General features: G+C 44.4%; 1 protein-coding gene across 1 annotated transcript in view; it reads right to left on the reverse strand.

The window, feature by feature from the left end:
• Nucleotides 1–949: 949 nt before the first annotated feature.
• alcama (activated leukocyte cell adhesion molecule a) overlaps nt 950–18,526 on the reverse strand; it is a gene marked incomplete at its 5' end in the record, with an annotated part of 51,550 nt that continues 33,973 nt past the window's right edge. The window contains 12 exons of the mRNA XM_079214224.1: nt 950–2,774; nt 3,775–3,893; nt 4,549–4,663; nt 5,407–5,433; nt 8,801–8,930; nt 9,340–9,461; nt 9,739–9,862; nt 10,793–10,905; nt 12,387–12,519; nt 12,863–12,987; nt 14,403–14,573; nt 14,856–14,943. Coding sequence (XP_079070350.1) covers nt 3,809–3,893; nt 4,549–4,663; nt 5,407–5,433; nt 8,801–8,930; nt 9,340–9,461; nt 9,739–9,862; nt 10,793–10,905; nt 12,387–12,519; nt 12,863–12,987; nt 14,403–14,573; nt 14,856–14,943 — 1,233 coding nt within the window. The 3' untranslated portion in view covers nt 950–2,774; nt 3,775–3,808. The remainder of the gene's footprint in view (nt 2,775–3,774; nt 3,894–4,548; nt 4,664–5,406; nt 5,434–8,800; nt 8,931–9,339; nt 9,462–9,738; nt 9,863–10,792; nt 10,906–12,386; nt 12,520–12,862; nt 12,988–14,402; nt 14,574–14,855; nt 14,944–18,526) is intronic.

An 18,526-nucleotide genomic window follows, 5' to 3' on the forward strand; every position in this document is an offset into this window, starting at 1 on the left:
AATGTGCAATTAATTTATACATTATTAATGCTTTTTTTTTCTTGATATATTATTTTCATGGATAAGTAAATAAAGTCACAATTCCCTTGTTTAATGTAATGTCTGTGTGTGTTTGTGTCGTCATGATATCGCGGGAGGTTTGATTGCTTATCAAGTAGGTGACTTCAGGGACTGATGTCGCAACAGGAAAACGCTTTGAGGTCCTGAATGAGGAAGGAATGCTGAAATGAACTGGAAGTTATGAAAGAACGTGATGCATTCATCCACGACTCCATGCTGTTAGAACTCTATGGACTGATAGTAGGGAAGAGTCGTTATTAACCAAAACATATTTTTGTTTGAGGACATTAATATGCTGATGTTTATCATTGGTATTGCTAGTTGCATTACTATTAGTATTGCCAATACCATACCTGCTTCTAGTAAAGGAATGAAATCATGAATCAAGTTCTAGGTTAAGGTTATTTTCTATCATCTCAAAGTTACAATGAGGAACGGTAAATATGTTGATTCTGGCGGCCCCTGTGGACCAAAGCGGCAGTGTTTCTGAGCACCAGATTGCCTTTTAGAAAACCCATTTTACTGCCAGTCCCCGCTGTGTCCTTGCATGGAAATTACCGTAAAAGTCGGGTTACAAGCCGCTTCTACCTCTGGTGGGTGTCCCCGCTGTAGCAAGCTAGCAGCAGCAGCGCTAGCTAACGCTGCTACTAGCTCCCCGCTGCTGCTGCTACTGGCCGCGTCCCCTCTGCCCGAGTCAGGTGTCGAGCCGGGGCTGGTCCCACTACCTTCGGTGGTTGTCGGGGAGCTAGCGGAGCGCTAACTGGCTACAGCGGGGCGCAAACGGGGACACTGACCGACGGTAGTAGCGGCTTGTAACCCGACTTTTACGGTAAATTTATGTTGTATTTATTGACAAAACCCACACATCAGACATAACGCTCCATTTGTTTCAAAATGTACACTTTATTGTCAACAACGTACAAAAACAGAAGTCTGTATTTACAACACTACTATGGCCTTCTCATCTTACTGTCTTTGGTTTCATTGCTGACCTGATTATTTAAAAAGGAATAAAAGGCATGAGGACCAGGTGCTGAAGTGTTGATCATAACCGTCCCGCCCTTTGATTACGGCGCTGGCATGCTGTGTGGGGGACACACTTCCACGACAAACTTCTACACAGTTAAACAAAAACTAAGAGAATGGAATATCATCCGTTTGGAGGACAACCGAGAGATAAACTGGTGCGTGGGTCCTTCAAGTTAGTTCAGTGTTTCATGATCAGCCAACATTATCTGCAATCATGAACTAAATAATCAACTTAAAATACTGGAATTAGAACTTTTCTTCCAGGTGCTGAAAATCCTCGCCGTCTACAAACAGTCCCACATGTCTCCCCTTGAACCACCATAAGGAAGCTGCTGCCAGATGACGACTCAAACATATTATAAATCTGGCTATTGGTAACTGTCATAATCCACTGGTATTCTCAGAAATATGAACATGTGGTTGGGGTGAAAGATGGATGCTTCTCTTGTCAAGTTATTTATCAGAAAAACTTCATATAAATAACTTCATATTCAGCAAGTTTACATGATGTGAACTGAACTAGAAATGTTTCCTCTTAAACGTATCAACCCTTTGTCCTTGGCGGGTCATTGGGGTGTTGCATTGTGGGATGTACCAGAGTAAATTGGTGTAATGCAAGAGAGCATCCATCTGTATGGACCTCCTCTGATGTGCCAATCATAACCACTGTCTTCAGTTTGGGTCATCCTTCACACCACTGAGCTAAAAAGGACATAATAATAATAACAATATAGCAGAGAATAAGCACAGATACTGTATAACCTTATTCACACTCATGTAACTCCCTACCATGCAGTACCTTTCCAACACTTGATGATGCTTTCCACGCAGGCTTCAACAGAACATCTAGCATGCTGCAGCATCCAGGTGCACACAGAATATAAATACATAAAAACACAAAAAATGATTTCAGACCTGGCATAAAGTACAGCTCATCAAAAATGAAAGGAAAATATGGTACAGGAACTGTAGAGGTGAAGACATGAACAATGTAGTGTATTAAACTAAATCAGCATAAAGAAGCATTATGGCAAAAAACCTACATCTCTTACATTTTGTTTCACTACTATTTTCTACATGAAGGAATTTAAAAGTCTCTCGAGACAGAGAAAAAGTACAAGTTACAAAAGCAACTAACTAGTGGTTGGGTGTGTCATAATGTCTAATTTACATCTACACCAATGAAATGTGGGCCACAGTGAGAATAAACCGCACATGTGTAGGAATCATTCCTAGACTATGACGAGTAGGGACATTAACGAGACAGACAATCTATTTGCTAGTGCTCGGGGGAAGAGATGTGAGGCTCTCTTCCAGGTGGAGAACTCTTTCAGTCGGGTTGTACAGCAGGAAGAGCACAAAGGCTTCCACACAGCGCCCAAAACATAGAAAGAAACAATACAAATAAACATTGGCATGCTCTGTGAGGGCAGACACATTATTGTAATTTGTTATACAAAAAGTGTACAAGGGATTTACATTCTTTGAAGAAATTCAAAAAGGAAGAAGTAAGCGGTAAAAAGCCTTAGAGCTCAAAACAAAACAAGGAGCATTCACCAGGAACACAAAGTGGAACAGTAACACGACTTCAAACAGTGAGGCGGGACAGCAGGACTTTACAATGACGCTGATGCTGCTTCGGTGGAGCCGGTGGAGCCGTCTGTGTTGTTCATGCCTCTTCCCCACTGAGACAAACAGAGACAATCATGTAGGGCTCAAACATACAGTTTATTACCACTTAGATCTTATTTAAACACTTCAAAGTTCACTTATAAACACAAAGTATTGAACAGTCAGCATTTTGACCCGATGACGGAGCAGAAGTCTATTTCAGTCTGGACCAAAGTGAAAACCAGCTGGTTAAAATGTCTGACCTCAGACCAGCTCAGACCGGTTTTATAGAGCGACATCGTTGTAAAAGTAGATGAACACAGTTTCTAATGTTATTTTGGTTGTGTGTCAGTATTTGATTGTGCTCTGAAAATGTGTTATTTTTCACCGCTTGGTAGTATCACAGGCCTTCAAAGGGCCACAGCGTTACTGGGGAGGTAGCTGCTGCATTTGGCTGACTAATTGTGTGTGCAGATGATGCGTTCAGGTACATACAGTCATGATATTGGCACTATGAATAACAATAATGTTGTGTAAACTCCCCAATGTGACACAATCTGTGATACTACTTCTTCACTGACTACACTGGTTAAGGTCTATGGTTTTTATGGTTTATGGTCTATGTCCATTTATGAAAACGAGGAACACGCACGGTTTCATAAATCTGACAAGAAGAATGCAAATGCATATTTCTGTCTTTGTGTCCTCAGAGTTTTAGTCATGACTGGAGTTTAGTCTGTAATGTGTGACGGATGTTATTTTAAGACCTTTGGTTTCTTTCTTCACTAGCTTGTGTATTGTTGTATCACCTTAGTATGTTGTGAGTTCTCAGCCACTCTTTTGATAAGGTTTGTGCTTCTTTCCCCAGTTAAAGGTTTTATTTTAGGACAGAGGATGTAAAGCCCTCTGAGGATCATTTATGATTGGGAAGAAAGAATCATGACCAAAATCTAGAGAAACCTACAACATATAAGATGCATGTAGTAATGAACTGAGCTGATACTTGAGATATTGAGGTGTGTGTTGATATTGAAATGAAAGCCAAGATGTGATTGTTGTGTCCAGAAGCCTCACCTCTTCCATCCCTTGTAGCACAGCCTGAGTGTCTTCAAACAGTGTGATTATTCTCCTCCAGTTTCTTGCTCTCCTCAGATGTTCCCACCTCCTTCTCCCCCGTTTTCCAGCTTCCTTGTCTGTGTTTAATACAGAATGGAAAACACGTCAAACACCTTTGCTATAGAATGAGCGTCTCACCCAGACAGCCACAGCAGCTGCATCTGCTCTGCAGTCATACTCATTCTGATCAATGGATTCACAGGACTTTTAACCAAATTTCCATGACTTTTCCAGGACTTTTAACCAAACTTTTAACCAAATTTCCATTGGTCAAAATGTGTATGAACCCTGCGTTAAGCATTGCGTCATTTTGACCAATGGGTTTCCATGACTTTAAACCAAATTTCCATTACAAACATTTAGTGAAATCTGGGTGTAAACAGTAAAAAGTGAGTAAATGTAGTATTTAAACTAACAATGAGAACACAAAGCATACAGTAAACCTTAAATGACTCAAATGAATGAGACAATAGTTTGATTAAAAGAATAAACATTTATATAGATGCCTGTATGTATGCCTGCTTATATATCTTTTAAAAGCATATTAACTATTTTAAACTCAGCGTAAATGAACACATGAATATAACACATTTACATGACTTTTACTAAACTTTGGGGATTTTATTTCTTTCAAGGACTTTTCCAGGCCTGGAAATAACCATTAAAAAAATTCCATGACATTTCCAGGTTCTCCATGACCGTAAGAGCCCTGCAAATTGTGTGTTTCTATACCTTGCATTCTTCATGTAGAGCCAGTAGATGAGTCCCAGCAAGGCAGCACCTATGAGGAGCCCGGCCACCACTCCCACTATGAGCTTGGCCTGGTCCTCTGAATCCTCTGGAGAGCCTGACAACAGACAGCAGCACTGCTTCAGCTGTGGGACCGACACTCAACACCCAGAAACACTTCTGCAGTCTTTAAAAGACTTTTCCACTGAGAGCAGAGGAACTAAATCAAGACGTGTCCTCGGTCGATCCTCCCTGCAAAGAGCCCCACCGTCTAGTTTCTATGGAGCAATGAAGTGACACTTCATCGGCCGACACTTCATTTCTCTGTCTTGTGTTTATAGTTCGACGACGTGTCCTCGTTGTTACTATAGCGACATTAAAGTAGAGTTTTGTTTACATTCTGGGATTCATGAGCGGTCCATGATGAGGTGTTGATATTGTGTGTTCTTATAGAACAGGAGGTCATCAGTGTTCAGGAGACGAGAAACTAACTTTCTGTAGTGACGGTTTATCAAATGTAAATATGATGTATATATATCTACAGATGTTTACCAGAAGACCGTCTTATGTTCTTTAAATGCAAAATGCTTTGACTGAATAATACCCCATTATGTATGTAGTTCAGTGGCCATTGATAGGACTGTGTTGTCCTCATTTAACACAACTATGTACAGCCCTTAATCATCAGACTTCATAATTCTAGTCTAATCTGATGACCTTAAAGGAGAATAATGAAGACGAGGGTGCATGTGAAGTATGTCTGCAGGTGATGATGAGGCTCAGTCGAAGCTTGAGTATCAACTGAGCCTCCTAAGAAAGTCTAGAAAGTAAAAGATAAGGAATAAAAAATAAAAATCTTACCTTTTTCCTCCTTTTCCTCCTTAAAAACTGAAATCAAACATAAATAAATTAGAACTCATAAAAATGAAATGCAAATAAAACATGTAAATGAAGTTCGTCTAATAAAACAAACAAGTAAGGCCACGCCCTCTTTAACAAAAAAAAGAAGAAGAAAGAAGAAAGCAATACATTCTAAAAGCAGCATTGATGATGCTTTCAGAGCATATTTCAGGCTGCAGGGAGACGAAGCGAGTCGGTTTACGAGCAGGAAGTGCAGCCGAAGACAGTGAAGAAGGAGAGACAAAATAAAGGAGCATTGTGAGGGAGAATGAGGAGGAACAGCAACACCGAATGAATGCATGAGATGGTTCCACCGTAGCATTTAGCCTTTCCTTAAATAATCCTCTTTGTTTGGTCTTATTCCAGAGTAAGGATTCCTTAGTAACTGCCATCATCTAAATGTTCCACGTACGCAAGTTAGACTCAGCAAATAACTGATGGTGAAAATAGGTTTATATGAATTGCAGAACATAGAACAAATGTTCTCAACGAAAGGACAAAGCGACTTCAAGTCTCTCAATATTCCGTGATGTGTGTAGCACTGCCGGTGTCTTCTCCCTGCACCAGGTGACACATCATGTACCACAACACCTGCTAATTGACTCTTTACAGAATAAAGAAAGAAACCGAGTATTAAAAGACTTAAAACGTATGCAGTGAGTTCTCTTCTGCAAACAATAGCAGTGTGGTGAACAAACAAACCAATACTTGAGACATGAATACTGATGTATAGTTTTTACTGCTGACATGAGTTCCACCAGGGAGTGAGCTTGGGTTAAACATGGGGTTCTAAGGTCGACACTCATAGCTCATATGTCTAATATCCAGATAGTACAAGTTAACTTCTCAGAACGTTTCCCCGCTCCTCTGCCAGCTGCACAAAAATGTTTATACTTTTAATTCGATCCATATATTTCTTACCAGTATCTGTATAAAAGCCCTCATATATACTTAACACAGCCATGGTGTCGCGTCAGTAACACAACCATGGCGTCAGTAACACAACCATGGCGTCAGTAACACAACCACGGCGTCAGTAACACAATCATGGTGTCGCGTCAGTAACACAACCATGGCGTCAGTAACACAACCATGGCGTCAGCAACACAACCATGGCGTCAGTAACACAACCATGACGTCGCATCAGTAACACAACCATGACGTCGTGTCAGTAACACAACCACGGCGTCAGCAACACAACCACGGCGTCAGCAACACAACCACGGCGTCAGCAACACAACCACAGCGTCAGCAACACAACCACGGCGTCAGTAACACAACCACGGCGTCAGTAACACAACCATGGCACAACCATGGCGTCAGTAACACAACCACGGCGTCAGCAACACAACCACAGCGTCAGCAACACAACCACGGCGTCAGTAACACAACCACGGCGTCAGTAACACAACCATGGCACAACCATGGCGTCAGCAACACAACCATGGCGTCAGCAACACAACCACGGCGTCAGCAACACAACCACGGCGTCAGCAACACAACCACGGCGTCAGCAACACAACCACGGCGTCAGTAACACAACCACGGCGTCAGTAACACAACTATGATGTCAGTAATACAACCACGGCGTCAGTAACACAACCATGGCACAACCATGGCGTCAGTAACATAACCATGGCATTAGTAACACAACTCTGATGTCAGTAATACAACCACGGCGTCAGCAACACAACCACGGCGTCAGTAACACAACCACGGCGTCAGTAACACAACTATGATGTCAGTAATACAACCACGGCGTCAGTAACACAACCATGGCACAACCATGGCGTCAGTAACATAACCATGGCATTAGTAACACAACTCTGATGTCAGTAATACAACCACGGCGTCAGCAACACAACCATGGCACAACCACGGCGTCAGCAACACAACCATGGCGTCAGTAACACAACCACTGCGTCAGTAACACAACCATGGTGTCGCGTCAGTAACACAACCATGGCGTCAGTAACACAACCATGGCGTCAGTAACACAACCACGGCGTCAGTAACACAATCATGGTGTCGCGTCAGTAACACAACCACGGCGTCAGTAACACAACCACGGCGTCAGTAACACCACCACGGCGTCAGTAACACAACTATGATGTCAGTAATACAACCACGGCGTCAGCAACACAACCATGGCACAACCACGGCGTCAGCAACACAACCACGGCGTCAGTAACACAACCATGGCGTCAGCAACACAACCACGGCGTCAGTAACACAACCACAGCGTCAGTAACACAACCACAGCGTCAGTAACATAACCACGGCGTTAGTAACACAACTCTGATGTCAGTAATACAACCACGCCGTCAGCAACACAACCATGGCACAACCACGGCGTCAGCAACACAACCATGGCGTCAGTAACACAACCATGGCGTCAGTAACACAACCATGGCGTCAGTAACACAACCACGGCGTCAGTAACACAATCATGGTGTCGCGTTAGTAACACAACCATGGCGTCAGTAACACAACCATGGCGTCAGCAACACAACCATGGCGTCAGTAACACAACCATGGCGTCAGCAACACAACTATGACGTCGCGTCAGTAACACAATCATGGTGTCGCGTCAGTAACACAATCATGGTGTCGCGTTAGTAACAACCATGGCGTCAGTAACACAACCATGGCGTCAGCAACACAACCATGGCGTCAGTAACACAACCATGGCGTCAGCAACACAACTATGACGCCGTGTCAGTAACACAACCATGACGTCGCGTCAGTAACACAACCACGGCGTCAGTAACACAACCACGGCGTCAGTAACACCACCATGGCGTCAGTAACACAACCATGACGTCGCGTCAGTAACACAACCATGACGTCGCGTCAGCAACACAACCATGGCATCAGCAACACAACCATGGCGTCAGCAACACAACCATGGCGTAAGTAACACCACCACGGCGTCAGTAACACAACCACGGCGTCAGTAACACAACCATGGCACAACCATGGCGTCAGCAACACAACCATGGCGTCAGCAACACAACCACAGCGTCAGTAACACAACCACGGCGTCAGTAACACCACCACGGCGTCAGTAACATAACCACGGCGTTAGTAACACAACTATGGTGTCAGTAATACAACCACGGCGTCAGCAACACAACCATGGCACAACCACGGCGTCAGCAACACAACCATGGCGTCATTTCCTTTTAACTAATGCATTTCTCTCTATTTTCTAGTAATGCTACCTAATTAGCCTGATTAGCTGCATGAACTCTCTACAACAGAAAGGCAGTAGAGTGTGTTGTCTCTTCCATGCTGTTTAACACCAGTTGTCCACTAGAGAGGAGTATCACAGCTGTGGACCCGCGTGACTCACCAGAGGAAACGTTGATGGTCATGATATCTTCTCCCAGCTTGTTGCTGACGCTGCAGGTGACGGTGAGGTTCACCTTGGGGACCACAGAGATCCTATGGGTGGCCTTTCCGTTGGCATAGGAGCTCTGCTCCTGGAGGCACAGCAGACAACAAAAACATCTCACACACGTTATGGAGTCCTCCAGTCTACAGGATATTCTGCAGTTTTACATTTAACTGGCGCTTTTATCCAAAGAGAATTACAATTCAGGTGCATGCCTGCTTATATTTTGAGCGTCTTTCTTTTAAAAAGCATATTAATTATTTCAAACTCAGCGTAAATGAACGTCATGAACACATGAATATAACACATTTACATGACTTTTCCAGGTTTTCCATGACTGTAAGAACCCTGTGGCGAGGAGACAGGTGTGATCCATTACAAGATGCTGCTACTAAAGGATACTAAACACACACACACACACACACACACACACACACACACACACACACACACACACACACACACACACACACACACACACACACACACACACTTACATCTGTACTGTTGACGCTCCATTGGAAGTTGGGCTCCGGTACTCCCTCAGCCTCGCAGGTCAAAACCTTGTACTCGGCATCACCAGGGCGGTGTTTGGTGAGACTGGTGATCAAAGGCTTTCCTGATGCAAACACATGACAACACGTTATGAGCCCCAGCACTTTCCACAAAGAAACATCTGAAGACAGGAGAAAGCCGGCCTCTGTGCACTTCAACAACCAGAAAAGAAGAAGGTGTGACTAAGTAGAACAGTTATAAATGTGAGTGATCCATTCCTTCCAGCCAGCAGAGCACACCAGGTGTGACGATGACACACACACACACACACACACACACACACACACACACACACACACACACACACACACACACACAAACACACACACACAAACTCTCACCTTCTATTACTAGTTCAAAGCTCTGGTGTCGCGTGAGGCCAGTCATGGAAATCTCACATACGTAGAGTCCTGCATCCGCATAGGTCAACCTGCTAAACGCCGGCTCCTTCACCACCTTTCCATTCTGAAAAAAAAACCAAACATCTGCAACTCTAATTCCAGAACCAAGTAACACACATGCAGTGTCACTTTCACTTATCCGGCCTGGAAATGTATGAACACAAGAGGTCAGTTTCATCCATCTCCTACACCCACTTGAATGTTTATTTCAGAGAAAATACAGTAACCATAAAACACAGACATTTCATCAACAGCTTTTTCTCCATTTTATTTGAATATAAACTAGAAAGAAAGAAAGAAGAAAGTATCCTTTATTAATCCCCTTGGGGAAATTCTTCTCTGCATTTGGCCCATCCCTAGATGGGGGGCGGTGGGCGGCCCTGTGGGGCGCCCGGGTGTCTTGCTCAGGGACACTTCGACATGTGAGCTATGGGGGGACTGGGGATCGAGCCGGCTACCTTGTGGTTGCGGGAAGACCACTCATCCCCCTGAGCTACAGCCGCCCCAAAACTACTACTACTGCTACTCTATCGCAACAGGCGCTGCCGCCTTAACAACCCCTTTAGTCTTGACCGATTGGTTACAGAAACGTTGGGCTTCCTGGCTATGCAAAAGGAGGGGCTCATATCGGAAGGAAAAACATCAACAACAACAAATGTTCGACTTTTAAACGGCGTAAAAAGCGACGTTTTAAAGTCAAGATGTAGTGCGGTGTAAAAAGCTGGGCTAAAAACCCAACTTGCTTTGCCAGGGGGCGTTTTTAAGGTGGCAGCGCTGTTGCAACGCATCTCGGTTAGGATATAGAAACTTACTGGCTATGCAACGCAGAAAGGAGGACCAAAGGAAAACAATGGTTTTGCGGGAGACGTTGCGACATATCTTGGGGTCTTTCAGAAACAGTGTAGAATAAGTGGATTTCCTCGTTCACAGGATATGAGAGTTCAGATTGAGGTTTAATCACAGACTTTACTTTTGCATCTCTTCTCTCCATTACCTTTGTCCATGACACTTCAGCGTCTCCCGAGGAGCTCTTCTCCATCGTCACGGACAAGGTGTCCCCCACGGCCTTCACCACCTTCCCAGTGGGCGTCAGACTCAGATCCATATCTGAGAAAACAAGACAGGAAGAGGATGCTCGTGTTGAGTCCCATTGGTCGGCTCAAAGTTCAGCTTTTCGGTCTAAATGCTGAAGCAAAAGGTTCAAACATCTGACAAAAAACATATGCTCACAAACATCTAATTGATCAACATTTATTGAGCTGATCCCTGTCCCACAGGAACCTGGTTTAACTTGATCCAGATCACACAGGAACCTGGTTTAACTTGATCCAGATCACACAGGCACCTGGTTTAACCTGATCCAGATCACTCAGGAACCTGGTTTAACCTGATCCAGATCACTCAGGAACCTGGTTTAACCTGATCCAGATCACTCAGGAACCTGGTTTAACCTGATTGCCTCTTTTTGTCAAACATTTCCATTTGCACATCCAAACCAACAATCATTGGTCCGTATTGGTTGGATATCAAAGCTCCAGTGACCTTCTGTTTTAGTCTTTTTTCACATAATGAAACTAAATAATTGGGAGTCATTTTTGCAGATTTAAGCCTTCAGTAAGAACCAATCGGTTTGAAGCTGAGAGCCACACATGGAGTAGGGAAACCTGACAGTATTGAGAGACAAACACAAATATAGAATAATGCCAGCATTATAGTGGTGTATCTTCTGCAATATTATTCCAGTTACTAGTCGGAGAATGACATGAGTGGGCTTTGGCATTGTGGAGCAATCAGGTGTTGGTGGCAGATCATTCACATCATTCTTGTGAATAATAAGTATTTAACCATGATGAGCTAATAATTATAAAAATGTGTTTAAAGTTAAACTTAACCTGTGCAGTTTAGATCAACTTGCTCTCCTTTTTTTCTGTGAATATAGATATAGCTGATGCTATACTCCAGAATAAATGGGTATTGTTAAATGCAGGAGTTGCTATTTGCTAAAAGACACACTCACACAGTCGCAAACATTTCTGAAACAATTTCCACTTTAGAGAGTATTCTTTCTTCAGTCACAAACTCCATTTAGAAGTTGGGGGCTTCTTTGTTTAAGATGTGGCAAACGCACAGCATAAGGGACCTAGAGCTTCTTTATTACAACGGCCCATTTGAAGTGAAGGCTAGACACACACCTGGGAAGAAGGGAGTCATTACTTGAGGGAGTGCAGGTGGAAAACAGCGTATCAGTCCCCTGAGCTCCTCGCCAACCCAACACTTTACTCACTCATATCAGAAATGTCTAATTAGTTCTCCTCCCTCCAGCCTGGCACTCACTGCTCTGCGTCCCTGCCAGTTTAAATGTGATTACCATTACCCTGCTCCCATGACTATTTACAGTGAAGAAGAGTGTCTTGTTATTTAAAGGAAGGAGAGACATTTAAATCAAGGTGGAGCGGTTGTGGCTGAGCGAGTTGTTTAATCAAATTTCATGCATGAGGATTTTAATACGAGTTTCAGAGTGTAAAGAAGTGAAGACAACTGCTGGAGCTTTTCCCCTCGTCGCTGAATGCTACGCTTTGTTTACTCACAGTTAACCACGATGCTCTGGGAGCCTTCCATCTTCTCGTTGTCAGCCAGGGAGCATTTGTATTCACCCCCGGCTTCTCTGCTGATCGCGGCCAAAGTGTAAGTGTCCGAATTTTCCACCAGCATTTTCTGGCCCTGGTGGAGAGAGAAGAGGAAGAGGAGGAGGAAGAGGAGAGAGGCTCTGTTAGCTTCTGTCATTCTGCGATGATATCAGCAATAAGGAAGAGAGGATGAAGACAGAAGACAGGATGAAGACACAAGTCATTTCTTGTAGAGATCCACTTCATGAATTTAAATGAAATACTCTGGAGTCAGATCGATAAGGCAAAAGGGCTTTTCACCACCATCATTACCAATGTCTGGGTTCCTGTATGAATCATTTCCACGTCCAAGACAACTTCAAAAGAGGAGATTTAAATGTGGTAAGTGGTAATGGGTTGTTTTAAGAGCAGAGGTTGAAGTTGGAGCTCTGACTGACCTTGATGTGGAAGTAGAAGGAGCTGGGTGGAGGGTTGCCATCAGCGTGACACTTCAAGGTCACGTTATCTCCTTCTACAATGGGTCCCTTGGACAGGATTTGGAGGGTCACCTTCTCTGATGGATCTGAGGGGTTCGGAGGGAAAAGAAAGGAAGCATGAGTATCAAAGCGCCACAGACAATAAAGAAATCCCTTTCACACTGGACCAGTTCAACCTTTCCAATAAAGGCCTTAAACATGCATTCTTTAAAGAGCCAGCAGGGGGAGACCTCTCTGGCTGCATGATCAAATGTCCTCAAACCAGTGGGTGACGTCACAGTGACCATGTCCACTACCTACTACGTCCACTTCGTCTACGAGACCACCCTACTTACACAGGACTAACTAAAGAAAAACAGTCGCCTTAGTAGCTTACAAATTGGAAATTCCCCCATGAACTTGAACCTGCCAAGGTCTTCCAAGATCCCTCCTTTCATTTATTGATCCGAGCTTCCCGTTCCATCTGCTCTTCAAAAGGTCAGGGATGTGCTCATGAGCACTGCCTTCAGATCCCCAAAACCCTTCAGTCCTGAAAAATCCTTGAGCCAACCACAGCGAAAGCTCAGCCAGCACATTGTTCACTGTTGGCAGCTCGTGATAAACCGCCTCCCACAACAGGTTGATCAATCCTACACACCTACATGTTCTCAGCCAACAGCCATCTCCAGCTAGCACCGCTTCACATGTGGGGAAAAGGATCCCGAGTACCAAGATATCATCACTTTATCCTAGTAGACATTTACATGAAATGTTCCTAATTAGCATCTATATTCTTGAGCTATAGCGAGGTCACAGTGACTGTGACCTTTGATCAGTTCATCCTCGACTCCAGGTGGTTGTTTGTGCCAAATTTGAAGAAATTCCTTCAGGCATTCCTGAAATATGGTGTTCATGAGAGCGGTTCGGCCGGACGACCCAGAAACACAATTTTAAATGATTATGCGTCGGTGTCTGCGTAAGAAAAGTCATTCTAATGGTCCGACTGTTGGAAGGCAGATCCATATGTAACCATACAGATCATACTGTAACCATACAGATCATCCTGTAACCATACTGATCATACTGTAACCATACTGATCATACTGTAACCATACAGATCATACTGTAACCATACTGATCATACTGTAACCATACTGATCATACTGTAACCATACTGATCATACTGTAACCATACAGATCATACTGCAACCATACTGATCATACTGTAACCATACAGATCATACTGTAACCATACTGATCATACTGCAACCATACTGATCATACTGTAACCATACTGATCATACTGTAACCATACTGATCATACTGTAACCATACAGATCATACTGTAACCATACTGATCATACTGTAACCATACTGATCCAGCTGAAAGTGCTGCAAAGCCTACATGCATTTCCCCTGGTGCCAGATCATTAAACAAGTATCACCACCACAGACAGAACACTCCATCCTCTTGAGGGTGTAATGCATCTATGGACCATTGGCGGCGCTGTTCCCCACTTACAGTGAACAGCAAAGGGCTCCAGCTCCGTCTCCTGATTGCTCAGCTCGTGTGTGGACACACAGGCGAAGACTGCGGCAGCGTCCTCCTTCGAAGCCGCGTACTGGAGGGTGGAGGAGGTGGTGGACAGGCCGGTGGCTGGATCCAACTTCATGCTCGGGGTGATGACAACGGCTACACAGGGAGGGAGGGCGCGTCAGGTGACAGACACACACAAGTACACAGCATAGCTAGTGCTGTTAGCCTAGCATTCAGGGAACAATGCTGCATACAGCCTTCTTTGGTTTAGATGAGGTATCATGTTATTGCATCCTATACGCTGTATAGAACACCAGATGTGTGACTGTTGTACACGTGTGTGTGTGTGTGTGTGTGTGTGTGTGTGTGTGTGTGTGTGTGTGTGTGTGTGTGTGTGTGTGTGTGTGTGTGTGTGTGTGTGTGTGTGTGTGTTGTTACCTTTCCCATCGGGTACCAAGAGCTTCCCATTCTTTTTCCATGTGATCGTAGCTGTGGGGTTTGCATCCGTCGCAACACATGTTCCCACCTGAGAAAAACAATGAAACAAAGTCTGCACACTCATACGCACAAGAATGATTGAATGAAGAATGAGTATGTGTAAATAAAAATGAAAAGACAAATGAATTTGTGTTTGTTCACTTCTTCAGCACGCTGTCTAACTATCTGGTTGCTGCATCTTCAGGGTTGAAGGTCACCAACGGTAGCAGAGATGTGTGTGAGCAGCAGTGAGTCATGAGAACATTCCTTTCCCTCTCCTGCACTCGGCCTCACGTGAGTCAGCACAGGCATGTGTCTGAGTCTGCTGCCAGGAAGTCCAACAGTCAAACAGTATCGACGGTTCAATACCTTGTTCAAATTGAAATATCCAGAATCTATGAACATGCATACTTCATATGCAATATTCAAAAGTTGAACTGTTTGACAATGTGTGTTCTACTTCACTGAAAAGTCCATTGTTAGTGTTTGTGTGTTTGCACATCACACTGTAAGCTGCATATTCAGGGTTCAGACACATTTTGACCAGTGGATTTCCATGACTTTTTCAAGAATTTAAACCAAATGTCTATGACTTTTCCATGACTTTTTACCAAATCTCCATGACTTTTTACCAAATTTCCATGATTTTTCCATGACTTTTCACCAAATATTCATGACTTTAAACCAACTTTTCCATGACCACACATGGACCAAATAATACAGTTAATTAGTGTATATTTTATTGCGAATATCGAAAATAATAATGCTTTTCAGCTGGCAGTAGGTGCAGAGCTATCGTTACTCAGTGTCTTGAAATGTAGAGCACGGTGGAGCGTTAAAGCAAGGACATTATGAGCATTATTTAATGTGAAGCAGGATAAATCATGAGCGTGTGTGTGTCCTTCTGTTTTAAGCCAAATTACAAAAGGCTTAAATTCTATAGTGTCAGTTGCGCTGAGCATTCTACATTTCAACAACATGCCCTTTCTTCAGCATGGTCTCTCTTCAACATGGCCTCTCTTCAATGCTCTCTCTTCAACATGGCCTCTCTTCAACATGGCCTCTCTTCAATGGTCTCTCTTCAACATGGCCTCTCTTCAACATGGCCTCTCTTCAACATGGCCTCTCTTCAGCATGCTCTCTCTTCAATGCTCTCTCTTCAACATGGCCTCTCTTCAATGCTCTCTCTTCAACATGGCCTCTCTTCAATGCTCTCTCTTCAACATGGCCTCTCTTCAATGCTCTCTCTTCAACATGGCCTCTCTTCAGCATGCTCTCTCTTCAATGCTCTCTCTTCAACATGGCCTCTCTTCAATGCTCTCTCTTCAACATGGCCTCTCTTCAACATGGCCTCTCTTCAACATGGCCTCTCTTCAGCATGCTCTCTCTTCAATGCTCTCTCTTCAATGCTCTCTCTTCAACATGGCCTCTCTTCAATGGCCTCTCTTCAATGGCCTCTCTTCAACATGGCCTCTCTTCAATGCTCTCTCTTCAACATGGCCTCTCTTCAGCATGGCCTCTCTTCAGCATGGCCTCTCTTCAGCATGGCCTCTCTTCAACATGGCCTCTCTTCAACATGGCCTCTCTTCAATGGCCTCTCTTCAACATGGCCTCTCTTCAGCATGGCCTCTCTTCAACATGGCCTCTCTTCAACATGGCCTCTCTTCAGCATGGCCTCTCTTCAACATGGCCTCTCTTCAACATGGCCTCTCTTCAGCATGGCCTCTCTTCAATGCTCTCTCTTCAGCATGGTCTCTCTTCAGCATGGCCTCTCTTCAGCATGGCCTCTCTTCAATGCTCTCTCTTCAGCATGGTCTCTCTTCAGCATGCTCTCTCTTCAGCATGCTCTCTCTTCAGCATGGCCTCTCTTCAATGGCCTCTCTTCAGCATGGCCTCTCTTCAATGGCCTCTCTTCAGCATGGCCTCTCTTCAATGGCCTCTCTTCAGCATGGCCTCTCTTCAATGGCCTCTCTTCAGCATGGCCTCTCTTCAATGGCCTCTCTTCAATGGCCTCTCTTCAGCATGGCCTCTCTTCAGCATGGCCTCTCTTCAGCATGGCCTCTCTTCAGCATGGCCTCTCTTCAGCATGGCCTCTCTTCAGCATGGCCTCTCTTCAGCATGGCCTCTCTTCAATGGCCTCTCTTCAGCATGGCCTCTCTTCAGCATGGCCTCTCTTCAGCATGGCCTCTCTTCAGCATGGCCTCTCTTCAATGGCCTCTCTTCAGCATGGCCTCTCTTCAATGGCCTCTCTTCAGCATGGCCTCTCTTCAATGGCCTCTCTTCAGCATGGCCTCTCTTCAGCATGGCCTCTCTTCAGCATGGCCTCTCTTCAATGGCCTCTCTTCAGCATGGCCTCTCTTCAGCATGGCCTCTCTTCAGCATGGCCTCTCTTCAGCATGGCCTCTCTTCAGCCAGTGTACTGGATGGGTGAGGATAACGCAATGCTATTCAACTTGACCACAGGAGGAAAATGAATGAAGCTGATGAATGTGCTGTCTGAGTAACAGACGAGCATCCATCATCAGATACAGTATACAGACCAGGAGGAGAGCTCTGTTTAAATGAATTACCTTCAGGCAAGCACAGGCTCCCATCCAAGTACAATGTGGAGCTCCTCTCTCCCACTCAGATCAAGCAGACGATAGCGCTGACTTTTTCCTAATGCGATATCCATCATGTTCAAAGGGAAAGTGAAAACCCAGCCCGTTCATTAAACTTGTTCAAACAGTCCTGGCTTTGTGTCGTGTCTGCTAGTGGAATGTGCTCCTACAGCCTCTCAGACTAACGCACACAGGCTCTTAGCATGTGCTACGTTACTGTGAAGGAGTACACACACTGTGAGCCTTGGAAACGCATCACAACACTGGGATGACCTCTGCAGGGGTCACACTCTAGCAAGAGAGTTAGCTTCTGTTTCAGAGAGTCTGTGAATCTAAAGAGTGAAACAACATCAGTCACTTTCACGCTATTAGCCATTAGCTGCCATTAGCTACCATTAGCCATTAGCTTCTTAACCTCTAGGAGGGAGACGCTGTCTGGTGTCTGATGGAGGCACACCATGAAGCTGCCATACACACACACACACACACACACACACACACACACACACACACACACACACACACACACACACACACACAGGTTGAGATGAGTCATTCTTGTCCGCAGCATCTTAAACCTCATCGGTCACACTTTACTTTAAACCCCCAGTTTAGTATTTAGAATCAGTCTATGAGCCGAGCCAAGTAGAGGAGAGACCAGAGGAGCTGAGGACAGGCATGTATACTGGAACACATGGTGTACATACAAGTAGAGTGTGATTTACTAACCCCAAAGTAACATGTAAAGATGATTCTGTGGACTGGAAGCACTGAAGACGTTGAAACTGTTCAATGTTTCCTCATACGATCGGCTCAGGAAGGCCAGGTTGCATTAAGAGTGAATCAACTTCCTCTTTTTCTCAGTCAAGGAGTGTGTGTGTGTGTGTGTGTGTGTGTGTGTTAAACTGTGATAAAGAATGATGTCATTGAGCCACTGGTGGGAGATGTGTTATGTTATGATCAATTTGACGTGTGTGTGTACACATAGAAACCAGAGTCAAATTCCATGGATGTGTAAACACACACGGCCAA

The sequence above is a fragment of the Taurulus bubalis genome (assembly GCF_910589615.1).
Source record: "Taurulus bubalis genome assembly, chromosome: 2".
NCBI lineage: Eukaryota > Metazoa > Chordata > Actinopteri > Perciformes > Cottidae > Taurulus > Taurulus bubalis.